This window comes from Pagrus pagrus, assembly GCF_965226575.1.
Source record: "Pagrus pagrus genome assembly, chromosome: 18".
Taxonomy (NCBI): Eukaryota; Metazoa; Chordata; class Actinopteri; order Spariformes; family Sparidae; genus Pagrus; species Pagrus pagrus.
Window position 1 is genome coordinate 4,648,018 of NC_140202.1, and position 14,293 is coordinate 4,662,310.

The 14,293-nt window shown below is 40.3% G+C and overlaps 1 protein-coding gene across 1 annotated transcript in view; it reads left to right on the forward strand.

Moving 5' to 3' along the window:
- The first annotated feature begins 11,262 nt into the window (after window positions 1-11,262).
- Window positions 11,263-14,293, forward strand: part of rragd (ras-related GTP binding D) — a 39,995-nt gene continuing 36,964 nt past the window's right edge. The window contains exon 1 of the mRNA XM_084381349.1: window positions 11,263-11,567. Coding sequence (XP_084237475.1) covers window positions 11,432-11,567 — 136 coding nt within the window. The 5' untranslated portion in view covers window positions 11,263-11,431. The remainder of the gene's footprint in view (window positions 11,568-14,293) is intronic.

Below are 14,293 nucleotides of genomic sequence, written 5' to 3' on the forward strand. Positions count from 1 at the left end.
TTGGTATCTCAACATCAGAAGATAACAAAGTGGAGCCCTTGAGATAAATGTGGTTGTTTTCATACAGGCAGCTGTCAAACCTTTCAGAGATACTGCTGCTGTAACAGACTCTGCTCTGATACCACTGCTACCTGTCTGTTAACAGTGTTGTGATTGGCTGTTGAAGCTGTTTCTCTGTACACATACCAAAAAAGCATGTTCATGGGTCCACAGGTTCATTTTTGTTCATATAATCATATACATACATAACATAATGATATAGAGTACAAAGTATAATCATATAAAGTGCATACAAATATATACTATGATACAATAGTGTGTAAAATGTAAGGTGTGGTCAGCCGTTCTAATTCTTCCATACACTTCTTGTCAGTTTCATTAAGTATCTCATCACCAGGGACGTGCACATGATTATAGAGGGGCAGGGGCTCAAAGTCATAAAAGGGCACTATGTGCGCACGCCAAATTTTTTTTCAAGCCTTAATAACACAATATGTAGATTAATGTAAAATTAATAAACAAAGTACTTATAGAAAGCTAACTACTTAGCGGTGTATCCTGTGTAGCTGTGAGTGATATGCAATTGCCATTTCTTTTGTGTCAACAAATTATTGTCAACATGAGTTTATTTACATTTTCATAATACTGAGATTTGGAAGACGTGCAATTCAGCTGCAATTCTTAAAAGCAATAAAACTGGTTTATTAAGCATTTATTTCATTATTATTATTATTATTATTATTATTATTTTATTAGCCTACAGTAGTAGTAGCAGTAGTAGTTGTATTTGCATAAATGCAGAAGCATTCATGCAACTACAACTTCTACTACTACTAGTGCTACTACTACTAAAGCAACCCTACAGTAAGCCAGCATATAAATGGTACAGCATCATTACTGCCTTGTCACACACACACACACGAACGCACGCACACACGCACACACACACACACACACACACACACACACACACACTCACATAGCTAACGTAGCCTGAGACCTATATTAGCTAGACAATAAGCTAGACCAATTTCCCGACTTCCCGAAACCGAGTCTTGACTTCCGAACTGGTAGGCTAAGACCAATATGATATTTTTTCCAAGGTTGCACATTAACACAGCTTGCATAACAAAAAGAAAATCATGGGAGGGTGCAAACTAGAAATACAGGCTACACATCTAAAAATGTGACAAAACCAAGATATTACTACTGTGACTGCTACTGTGAATGTTTGCAGGAACAGCAATGTTTACAACAGCAAAGTCACAATAAACTCAATATCTGGAAGAAGTTTAAGATTTGTGGCAAGATAAACAGCCTACACAGACAGCTGTCATATTAGGTTATTCTTAACTCTCATTAACATGCAGTTAGCTTAACAAGCACAAATGGGCGCTTTTCTGAAATATGACTCATATTTAAGCATGTTGAATAAGTGGAGGGTGACTTGTTAGCCCCCACAAGGAAGTTATGTTGATGGATTTATAACTCACAAAGGTTCAAGTCGTTCCACTGTCACGTCTCATCTATGTGTGTGGTGGAGTTATCGAAGAGGCAGCGGCTTCTCTCTCTCTCTCTCTCTCTCTCGGAGCCGCAGCGGACAGAGAAGCAGCTTTAGGCTCAACACAGGCACAACACTGTATTACAAGGAAATGCGTACGGTAGATAAACGTGGGGTTTTTATACCGCCGTTTTTTTTACATCCCTATGCACAACACACAAAAAGGGCACTTTTGAATACGAGGCAAAAAGGGCAGGGGCTCAAGCACCCCTTGGGCCCTATGTGTGCACGTGCCTGCTCGTCACAGTACGCTGGCTGAAGTCAGGCCTTATGGGAGAATTCTAAACAGGATATGAAGCTGTGTCCGAGATCATTCCCTATTTGCTACATTGTTCACTATATTTCAAGTTTTTTGTGCACTCCAAAGAATATCAAAATCAGTAACATCAGCTGTTGGACTGTTTTTTTTGTTTTTTTTCCGTTTTCATATATCCTTTTCTTCAACAGCAGTTGGTTCATTCATTTCAACAATGACCTGTTTTTGCAAATGAACTAATTTACTTTTGGCTGTTTAATGTCAAGTCTTGAACCTCAGTGTGGACACTAAATCGTGCCCTCAAACATGTACTGTACTGTAGAGTGCACACTACACCACATGTATGGTACTCACAGTAAAACCTGCTGTTTACAGTTTATATCTTAAACTGCTGAATGTTTTTCTTTCTACAGTTTCAGATTCCCTGCTCATTGTCTAACAAAAACACTGCAGTGCACTACGACGTGATGACCAAAGTATTCTGGATCATAGAAGGCTTGTTCCTCTGCTATAATCCGCATCAGCCACTGGTCCCACTCCTCCTCTATGTTTCTCTCTGCCGGCTGTAGATCACTTCTTGGAGAACGATGAAACCTCCCGCCTACAATGAAAATTGCAATCACAATTAGGATACAATGGCAATTTTCACTCTCTTTGTTTTCAGGCAGAGAGAGTACAGAGAGGCCTCATGTGAGGTTGTTGGTTTTACATGTAGGCCTCTGTTTGTTTGACCATGTGGTGAGGTCCCAACTATAAACTTTGTGAAACACTATCTACAACACATTCTTCATTATTTGGGCCTTCCTGTAAATTCAGCAAATGTTCTACATGAAGTTCTTTTCTTCTTTGTGTAAAAACGTAGTGTCTGTTTGTCCCAGTGATGGACGGGTTCATTTTCATATAGAGCAGGAAGTGACATCTGCTCACAAGTGGTCCCTCTAATGCCAGGTGTGAACTTGCAGACTTAGAGCCGTCCCCTTGTGATCAGATCACTCAGGACAGATGGTAGTGTTAGGTATAAACATGCTCAGAGAGAGGGAGACAATATGGGAAGTGAAACTAAAATCTGTAAGTCTCTGGGTTATTAGTGACAGAGTCACAGTTATAAACAGTTCCAACAAAGGTTGAGTTGACCAGTGTCATACACACATCTGCTGTTATAGATGATGTCAACATATCTTTAGCATTTCTGTTCTGAAACAATTACATATAAGCAGGTAGTGATATATCTGCAAACGTCAGATGACAGATGTAATATATTGGCTCTGCCAGTCTGTAAAAGTACAGCCTAGCTGTGCTGTACTGTGATAACAGAATTAATAAATCTTACCACATTGAAGAAGAATAATTATTCCACACCATATAAGAGTGATAATGCAGAGTACAAGGATTAGTGGCAGATTTTTCCAGAGGACACTTGAAGCATTAAGAAGGTGTCTGCCATCCAGAGTATTTCCATCTGTAATGACAGAAGATCCTGAGAATCATTTCTGATCTCCACTCATCACATTCATAAATTGTAAAACTGAAAATAGGAAAGGTCCAACAGTAAAAAACAGGATCAGAGTTTTGACTCAGAAGTCTTTTTGAGGAGTTTTAGTCCTCATCCTCTTTCACTGAATATCATTTAAGAAGAAAAGGACTCTTGGAAACTTATTAACAGAACTTGCTTTGCTTCTGAGCGTATTAAAATGACAAAATATAAAAAATGATGGAATAGTAATCCCACCCTTCAAAATACAAAAATATAATACTGAGCATTAATTGTTAGTAGTTCACCAATTATCATTTTTTCATTAAAACATATAACTGTAACTGAACAAACACATATCATCATGTTTCTCTTAACATTAGCTAAAATCATGGCATCAAGGTGATTAAACAATGTGAAATGTGTTTTGGAGTCTCCAGGCCCACAAACACAACACTGGGTTTTAAGTTCAATGCCACAAGTACAATGTGCTTAGAAGTCGCAGTGACAATAGTGTATCATGTGAGTTTAGCAGCGGACTCTAGTTGACTGCCTGAACCAGGGTTGGGCCATGTCCGTATTGGCATATGATGATGTCCACAGTAAGGGTTAGGTCTGTGTCATTAGATTCCAGGTTAGCGTTAGAGTAACTCGCCAAGTGTCTTTGTCTCCACACCACATGCCAGTTACTACGTTTTTAGCCTCTGACATGTGAGGCAAAGTTGACAGAGTAGCTGTACTGAGGAAGCTAAACTAAAACAATAAAGCAAATACTAATGCTACGATAGAAGGAAAAAAATGTAACAACCATTGATGGTGGACGATGCCTAACCCTAAAGACTTCACTTCAACACATCCGTCACTTTAACCATAAGCAGTTACCCAGCAGAGACGCAGTGCATTCAGAAAGTATTTCCTCATCAATCTACACTCAGTTCACCTTGATGACAAAGTGGAAATTTTACAAATTTATTTAAAAGGAAAAACTGACATATCACATTGACATCAGTATTCAGACCCTTTACTCAGTACTTGAAGTTGAAGCATGTTTCGCAGCGATAACAGCATCAAGTCTTCTTGGATATGATGCGACAAGCTTTGCACACCTGGATGGGGACTTTCTGCAATTCTTCTCTGCAGAGAAGCAGTGAAGGGGTCTGAATACTTTCTGAATGCACTGAAGTTCAGAAGCAACAACATGAAGTTATTTTCTTCTTGGTCTGGCAGCAGGGTTTGGATTACAGTATATTGAGAGAGGGACAGAATATTAGAAACACTGATTCAACAGGTTATGTTGAATTGTACACGTAGTATATCTTAGATAATTAACCAAATATAAACATGCAAGTTTTCAAAAGGTCTCACCCCAAAAGACAGTGATGTTGTGACCTCCTGTTTGTACTCCACAGCCGTAGACATTAGTGCTTTGGCTGAGGGAGATGTGAGCTGTCAGTCTGAGGATCACAGATCAATCTTCAGAAGGCACTGGTCCGGTTATGGAGCTCCAACTTGTTTGGGAAGCCTCATCTCCAATCAGATGCACTGAGCTCACTGATTTGTCAGTAGTTGTCACGTGACACATCAGCAGTGCCTGGTCTGTTTTAACATCTGGCTTGGCAAAGACACGTAGCTCTGCAGAGAAATACAGTAAAAGATCAGGGTTAGGGTCGAAGGATCAGCTATGAGCAGCTTCATCACTGTGTGCTGCTCTCACTTTGCTCCTGACATCCAATACACAGAATTCCCATGACCACTGTGGGTTCCTGTTCAGTGAACAGAAACATACAGACAGTTCACACCTGACTGTAAACAGTCGAGTGACCACAAAAACAATCTTTTTACCAAGAGTTTTTCTGGAGATTTCAAAACATCCCATGGTCTTCGTCAGCAGGTAGTATTTACTTAGTTGTCAGATAGTTCAGGTGTCCTCAGACACAAGAGCTGCCGAGCATGCAGCAGGTTGTGCTTCTTTAAAAGATGTCAGTAGTGTGACGGCCCCAGGGCCTTTGCCAGTGTGTGGTGTTGGTGTTTGTGAGTGTGTCTTTTTGTTTTTCAGGATGCTGGTAGCTGGTTGGCCATCCTGGGATTGGAGGCAGCTGGCCACTGTCTCCAGACCCATAAAACCTGCCCTCCAGGAGCCCTTTTTCTCTCGCTCTATCCCTGGCACCGTGCTGCTGTGTTGCTTTGTTTTCTTGTTTGTTTTAGTTTGTATTTTCCTAGGTTGATCTAGGTTGGAAGATTATTTTTGTTTAATGATTGGGTAATTTGTTATATTGTTTACCTTTGAATCAACTTTTGTTAAAATAAAATATCTTTTTTGATGTAACTCCCCTGTGTTTCCCTTATTTGTTATGGACTTAGAGCCGGGCCGTAACAGTAGAGAGTTTGAATATATTTTTAATAATAGGGTCGATTAGAACTTGCTGACTTTATCTTGTTTTGTGTGTCCTCGTTTCATTCTCTCTCGCCTTCATGGTGTCCTTACCATTATATTAGATCTGCAGCTGATTTGTCTGGGTAGATAATGTGTAGTGTTTTGTTTGCGTGCCTCGGCCCATCCAAGTTATTTGTATCATCGTCTACTGTTGCCGTACCTGTTTGTTCAGTTAACTAGCTCTGTGTGTGTGAGGAGTTTGGCACATTATGTACAATGTGAAGTAAAAGTATTTGTCCATGTCTGTTGCATTTAGTCACTTAAATGTCATTTCACAAAGCAAGCAGAGATAACAATAATTATTATTAATAATAATATAGGTGTGGCTGTGTTTTGGGAACACCTTAATGAACTGTATGAAACTGGTAGTGTATTGTCATATTACTGTGTGTTTATTCAGTTTAAAAAAGAAAACAACTGGTGGTGTATGTGGACGAGCAACCAAAGCATGTGCTGGTGCAACCGACTGAGAAGGTTGTCTTAATATGAATGCAAATGTCAGGAAAATGCTTTGGACATACTTTACATGCTCACAAACGCATTATCTTTAACTGAAGTGTAGCCAGCAGTAATGTCGGCAGCAGCAATCCCAGCACAACTTAAGACCAAGAGAGAAACCAGTAGAAACAGGATTTTCAAAGATCTACGAGAGTCTTCATGTCACAGAGAGTCAGGAGGACTTACAGCAAACCATCAACTGAAGACCCCCCCCGAGTGCTGTACAACATCATCATGTGTCTGCCTGTGTGTGTGTGTGTGTGTGTGTGTGTGTGCTGGTGTTTTATCTGGTGGGTAATCGTAGCCTACTGCTCCAGCGCTCACCTGTTTTATGGTGTGTTGCTCTCAGTTTAATTCTCTGCAGAGTCAGTGGACATTGTTCTCTGATGAAGTGAGTAAAGGCATGATTCTGAACACTATTGTTGTTCCACTGATGTTGAACTTGTAGTGCAGAGGGAGACAGGGATGTCCATCTCTTCGATACAGGGTCAAAGCTTATGAAGTCTATTCCATTCACTGCCCAGGTGTCAAAAGAAGAGATCACCCCATTGGTTGACTGGGTGCATCCACGCCGCCGTTGTAGTAAACAATCTATAAATTAAGAAACTGTTAAATCAACAGATAATTCTCTATAATCAAGGGGTTAATGAAAAACATATATTCTGTGTGAAAACGTATTCTGTGTGATAATATGTATATGTTGTACATGTGTATAGGTTTGTGTGAAAACATATATTCTTTAAAAATAATTCAAAAGTGTGTAAAAGGACAGAATAATAATCATATATTAATGATCAAATGTTAAATAATAATCATATATTAATAATCAAATGTTAAGTAATAATCATGTCTTGTGTGAGAAAGAGAGATCTTAAAACATTTCTAAAAAATATCATGTGAACAGACCTGGAAATAAAGGAATGAGACTCTAATTCCCCTTTTCCACAGGTCAAAAATCCGACTTAAACCCACTAAGATCAGCTTTTTGTGAAATGTGAATGTATAAACTCTGTATTTACACCCGGGTCAGTTGACTCTGCAGTAGACGCAGGTTTTTATCACCTTGACTGGGCTTTGATCTAAATGTAAGACCCAGGTGAACACACTAAATTCCGCTGAGTGAAGCGATGACAGTTATCAGCATCTGGTGGTGGCGCATGAATAAAGAAGGAACTTGGGTTGCATCTATTCAAGAACGTTTTATTACTGGACTACCTGCCTATTTGTTCCTTGTTTGCTTAACTGTCCTTTTATATTATTATTACTATTGTTATTTTTCTTTTGACCTTCTCTTTATTCCTGTTAAAAATTCAATAAAAAATTCAATTATATTAAAAAAAACAACAACTGCGAAGGCAGAATTGCATCCTTTTTGATTGGGCTCCTCCCGGACCCCAATATGTCGGTATATCTAAAAAGCCATAAATAACAGGAACAGAAAGTGGTTGTATCAGTCATCAGGAACATGTCATCAAACATTTGAACGATAAAACGAAGTTCCTGTAAGTTATGACATAAAGTCTGAGGGACCTCAGTCAGTAGCCTAGGATGAAGATTAACATGGCACATTTTAAAAACTTACACACAGTGCAGTTGATTGATAGTGGAATCTCATGGACAGCTTCTATTATATCAGCTCTTGCTTCACCACAGTATTCAGGCAAGTCTGCTGATTCCAGAGCAGGTTTGAGCTCCTCTCTTGTGGTCGAGCTGTCACAGTAAGAGATGGGAACTCCATCAAATACAATTAATTGCTCAAATTGAGGTCGATCTCCAGGCTGCACACGGCCTGTTGACAAGAACTCAAGAGAATGGGAACCTGGAAAGAAAGAAAAAATTGGATGGGTCAAATTTTTATCACAGTTTCTGATAAAAATTCAAAGTCAGATTTAGGATTGCATTGAATTGGTCTGGAAACGAAGACACTACAACAAGTTCATTCCTCTGTACAGCTGCCATGACACATGTTCCTGTCTGAAGTCTTATAATATAATACATAATCTGTTAGAACTGCATCATATTTTCGTTTGCATGTAATTGTAAAGAAATCAGGGTAACGCAGAAAAACAAGAATAACCAAGTTACCTCAGCGCATGTAAACACATAGTTCACACTTGCAGATAAACAGATAAAGTGCTGCACCTGCTCTATGACATGAAAATATATACATAACCACCACATTCACAACCACAATTCAAGTAATAGCAGCAATAGTAAAGCCAAGATGTCAGCTTGTGTAGATCAACACATAGCTGCCTTGAACGTTGTTTTTCTTTAATACTAAAGCATGTAGTACAGTAACACTTTCTCTCACATCTGACTGAGGTTTAATATAAAAATAACAGCAGCAGATTTGCATCATTCAAGATAAAACTGCTGTTTCTTTTTTTTAAAGAATATTTGTAGGTTTGTAGTTTTTCTTATTCATGTAGAATCACCATCTGCAAAGTAACAAGAAAGAACTAGAATGACTAGAATGGTAGAGTTCATACAGTCCAACAGTTAATGCAACCAATCCCTATCGTCTCAGCTGCACATTGGTGATAGTTGCAGGTTTTATCCCTGTTGTTGTTCTGTACTCACTCAGAGAGACCAGCCACCTAAAGGTGCCTGATCTTTTCATCATGAATTATTCCCTGAGAAATTTAGTAAGAAACTTGATTCTTAAGTTTCGTTCCCAACTCGTCAAACACTGATGCTTTGTGACTGAAGGTCGGGTCAGCTCCCTTCTGAAAGCGTCAGTATTTATCTAACCTTTTTACCATTAGGAGCATTAAAGAACATGTCATGCATCCGTCCATTTATCCAGATCTGAGTCCATCCTCTATCTAGGTTTGGTGGAAATCCGTTCAGTAGTTTTTGCATTAACCCACCAACAAACCAACAAGGGTGAGACCTCCCTAATGGAGGTAGTAACCTGTAAGTCTTTGACGATACGTTCTGGGCTCTGCTGCTACATTTAAAAATCAGCAGTAGCACTAACAAAATGTAACTTACCACAGTCAGCCGCTGACAGCAACAAATATTGGATTAAAAGTGTAATCCACGTTATTTTCATTTTCTGGCACCATCAGGTGGCTGCAGTGTCGATCCGTGTTGTTTAAAAACACAAGCAAAGTTTACCTTTAGCTCCCGAGCTTCACTGAACAAACTGGATAGATGGGTTATGCACATCTGATAAGAACACAGATATGACATGCACAGGCATGCGGCATGCTCTTTAACACAGCATTAGACTCCAAATGAACAATGAAAAGCATCAACAGTCTATTGGCTGATCAGGGTAATGCCGAGACTTAAATGTCTCGCTGCCTGTTCAGGATTTTACCCCAGAACAAGTCCAGTTATTTTCTCCCTGCAGGTGTTAATTCACGGGCTCTGAGTTTTTCACGTGTATATTATCTTTTTGGGGACAAAATCCTCAGTCCTCTAAATGTAGAACACATGTGTCAGTCTGTCCACCTGCCCAACACTCCCAACACTTAAAACCAGCTGACGACAAGGTTTCAGGTAAATACCAAAGAGAGAGACTGTTGACTGATATTTTTACGGATCACTGGACCAGCACAGTGTTATCATCACCAATGGCTGCTGCTGTTTACATTCCCGCTGATGCAAATGTAAAAAATGCACTTCACAGTTATTTCCTGGGAGTTTATGTGTTTATGACATATACATGTATATTTATAGCCTAAATCACTGTATACTGTATATGTTCTGTGTTAGTGTAGCATGAAGGAGTTACTAACTTTCATTATATGATGACAAATAAATCATCCTTAACCTTTACACTCAATACGAAGTGCACCTAACCGTTAACAGAGCGCTGACACACCCACTAGCTTGGCAGGAATTCATAAAAGGAATGAACCAAAAGATTCTTAGATAGCATGTGCCAACCGCCGACACACTGAAAACCCTTTTGCTACTTTATACTTACACTACATTAAAAGGACAAATATTGTACCTTTGACTCCACAGCTGTTGTAAGTTACTCTGCAGGTTAAGATTTAACATTGTACAAATATGATGTGTTGCTACAAATGAACATGGCAGCAGTACCATGCAGTAGTCTGAATAATAACGTGTCATGGTCCTGTCATGTTTATCTTCTTTCACTTGTGTTTTGTGGGTTTGGTGTTGTGTTTCAGCTCCTCTCACCTCATGTGCTCCTCTCCAGTCTGCTCATGTTGGTGCCCATGTTAACATGACATGTCTCACTGTGTTAATACTTTAGTCATCCCTATAATATTGCTGCAATCCTTCACTTTAATGCATTTTTAAATAAAATCTTTTCTGTTTGTATCGCATTTCTCAATCCTCACTTCCTCTGGGTCTTATGTATTTGTGTTGTTTGGTCAGACAAAATACATTCCTGTAGATAAAACATGTATGTATGTTATATATGTCGTCCAGTTAGACTTCAGACATGGGATTGTTTGCATTGTGTATCTACAGTAGTGCTCCTCTGGTGTAGATGGATCAGACTCTGATTTATATTTTCTCATTATGTAAAATATGTTAATGTATGTTATAATTTTGTACAGTGGAGTTGTGGTCTCTAGTGCCTATTGTTGTTGACTTTTTGATGTGTGTTTGTACTGGGGAATGTGACCTGACTGCAGTCTCTGTTAATCAGCACCTGAACATTTAATGAAGCACCTGTTGCAATCAAGCAATCAGGAAATCTGATAAAACAGCATGTGAAACACCTAGAGGCCTCATTGTTGATTAGGAAGGTGTGGCTGGAATATTGATTTTTGTTTCAGGAAACCTGGAGTTCCTATGAGCGTATCTGTGGACCTACAGGAGCTCTTGTGTTTTCATCAGGCAGGCTGAGCCCTCCTAAAGGTGTGACCCTAGAGCCGGCCCTGCTCTGACCCCGACACACTGGACACCAAACATGCGTCCCAGCATTGAAGTGATGTGGAGGAGAAAAATAGCCAGTAATCTCCTGTTTGCAGACCTCTGATGAGTCAGTGGATGTTTTCTGTAACAGCCTGGCTCTGTAGTATTCATTCAGCCTGTCTGTCATATTCATTTGGCTGCTTCCAGAGACCCACCAGGACCAGCCTCACTCCTCCACCCCTCCCAGTGCGGCTGCAGAGGGGGTGAGAGTTCACCAGCATGGCTCTCATGGATCAGGTGACAATGTAGGAAAGTTAGACAGTACAAGGCAGAGGCAGCGTCAGTGGAGCAGAGGGAAGCAGCATGACGACTGAGGCAGTGTGTGCGCTGAGCCGGCAGGAGGAGGAGGAGGAGGAGGAGGACAAGGCTCTGGGATATTACGACGACGAAGACGACCTGGAGGCGTTTTCAGACGCAGGACTGGGCTGTGAGGACGGAGGTAGGAGGGTATTTCTTGTGCTTAGGAAGGTCACAGAGCAGCACAGAGTGGTACACTGGGCTCAGTGTGTCAGGGCTCCTGCAGCTGCTCCCTCTAAAATAAGATTCCCTCTGCGTCACTGGAGCACTCAGTGGACGTCACTTTGTCAAGTTACAACTGTGGTGGAGTAACGGAGTGCATTCACTACAAGTTGTAACGGTACGACTGCGTTACTACACACAAACAGAGACATTAAACTGCACGCTCGTTTCTAGACTATAACCTGCAGTCTGGCTGCTATAATAGGTGTAATGTTGCTAATAATAGGTCACTACTTTAAGTTTCCTGCAGAGTAACAGTTGAAATCTATGAGGGCTGGAAGTTACAACATTTAACTGACACATGGTTACTGAAATGTGTGTGAATGGAAAAATGTAGAGCTGAAAACACCTGACATGAAAACAGATTGATAAGTTGAATCTATCCTGTCTTACATTCATCACTCACAACACAAACATGCCATTTATCATTTAAGGGAAGTGGCCTCCAGAAAATAATTAAGAAACGAAAATGAATTAATAATGAAAGTGACTAAATGTGTGTTGAAACATGGAGTGATGGATGATTTATTGAACATTTGACTTCATACAGTTTTGCTCTGATTACTTCTGAGTGATGCTCACTCAGAGTAAAGCCTTACTGAGGATCCCACTGGTAGACCTGCCCTGCTCTGCCTCTGATTGGTTGCCTTTGTTAACAGTCAACAGTTTGAGTGTAGAGGCTGTGTTGTGACAAGCTTTGGTTACGTCCGTTCTTGAACGCTGGTTAATGAGCTGTTTCTTTCCCCGGTAAACACACTAACCTTTTTCAGGCTCCCTCCCACTAGTCTGCTGCTGCTCTTGGGTCACTCATCGTCCGGAGACAGTCTTTGCTGCAAGACTGGAGCTGTTAGGCTTTACAGCCCGGAAACAGTGCAGTTCTGTGGTCGGTGTGTTTGCTGGGGAAACTACAGCTCACAAACCGCTGTGTGAGCTCCATTGCTGGCTGTTTGATTTACAAACCAATTGAGAGAAACACCCAGACACAACTCATCAAGACCAGACAACCACTGAACGTACACTTTAGGAAATAGCATGCTAGCTAATTCTTGTCTCTGTTGTGGTGTGATTAAACAGTAACAGTACATTTATTGGGGCCCACCAGTCGAGAAGGCGCCTGTTAGTGGAACTACACCACTTTTCTCACCGTCTCCTGTCAAAAGGCATGGAGTTACAGGACCACAAAGCTGCTGAGCCATTCGTCATATGAAAACAATGTTGCCTCCATTGAGAGTGAGCAGGGCTGCTCTCCAAAGAAAAGCAGTTGGGTTCATAATAACGCAGTAATCTTCTTTATGCATCGTGTGTGACAAAGTGGTGAACCTCACCTCACACCTGCTTGTGATCGACTGAGCTTTTCGAGGATGCTCCTTTCATTCCCAGTCATGTTCCTCTCACCTGTTACCAGTGAACCTGTTTACCTGTGGAAAGATCCAAACAGGTGTTTCTGGAGCGTGACACAACTTTCACAGTCTTTTTGTTGCTCCTGTCACAACTTGTGTGACACATGTTGCTGCACCACATTCACAAGAAGCATTTATTTCCAAAAATCATGACATTAATGAGTTCAAACATGAAATATATAGTCTTTGTACTGTTTTCAGTTGAGTCAAAGAGGATTAACAAAGTGTCACATTCCATTTTATTATATTTCACACAGCTTCCAAACTTCTTGTGAATCAGCTGTAAATGCAGAGTGTACATGCACATACTCTTTGTTACTCCTACATGGTAAATGATTTTAATTACAGTGAACCTCCTTTTAAATTTAAATTTAAAATCTGAAATGAAACATAGTTGTAGAGTATCAGAGTAAAACTTGAAATGATACTTTGAAGTAGCATTAGTCTTCTGTGATTGGCTGTTGGACTGCAGTGTGAGGGACACTTGATTAGTCGTGGACGTCTATGATGAAACAAACAGCTGTCTGGATTCTGTTCACTTCTGTCTCCGTCTCTTTACTCCCTCTCTTTCTTTATGAAGTGACTTCCAGTCACAAGTGGTAGACGGAGGCATTGAAATGAGTGTGTTGTTACCATGAGTAAACACTTGGACACTCAGTGGCCTTCAGCTCCACAGTTCTTTATGCCCACACTGCAACGAGATGAGGTCAACTGGGGCTGAGATATAATGGGAGCTATTGTTTTACCAAACACTGTGTTACTGACTTTTTACTGTACACTGACTGATAGAGTGTGTGGCCTCCTCAGTCTTTCACAGCCTTTTTGTTTGAACCAATGCTGTGCCAGTTCAAAATGTCTTTGTATTCCTGGTGTTAGAAGTGCACTACAGTGATTCAGCCACTTTTATAAAGCTGAGAACCTGAGCAGAGACAGATTCAGAGAAAAATGGTCACAACTGAACCAGCAGAGGTGGAGATATCTGGACCTTTAGTCCCTGTTAGGAAGACTGTTTACTACATATCCCACAGTTTAATTTGATAGCATCTTTTTTTAGACACTCCCTGTGTGTCAGGGTCCATTAAAAACAGCCCCAGTTCATAAAGAAAGATATGTGTCGAGCAGCCTAACAGAGATAATCCTGATGACATAATCAAGGTTATTAGTTAGTAGTGTGGAAGTAGTTTGGTTATAAGACGTCACATTTATCTAATTTATTTATAAATGTAAATCACGTTGTTATAAATAC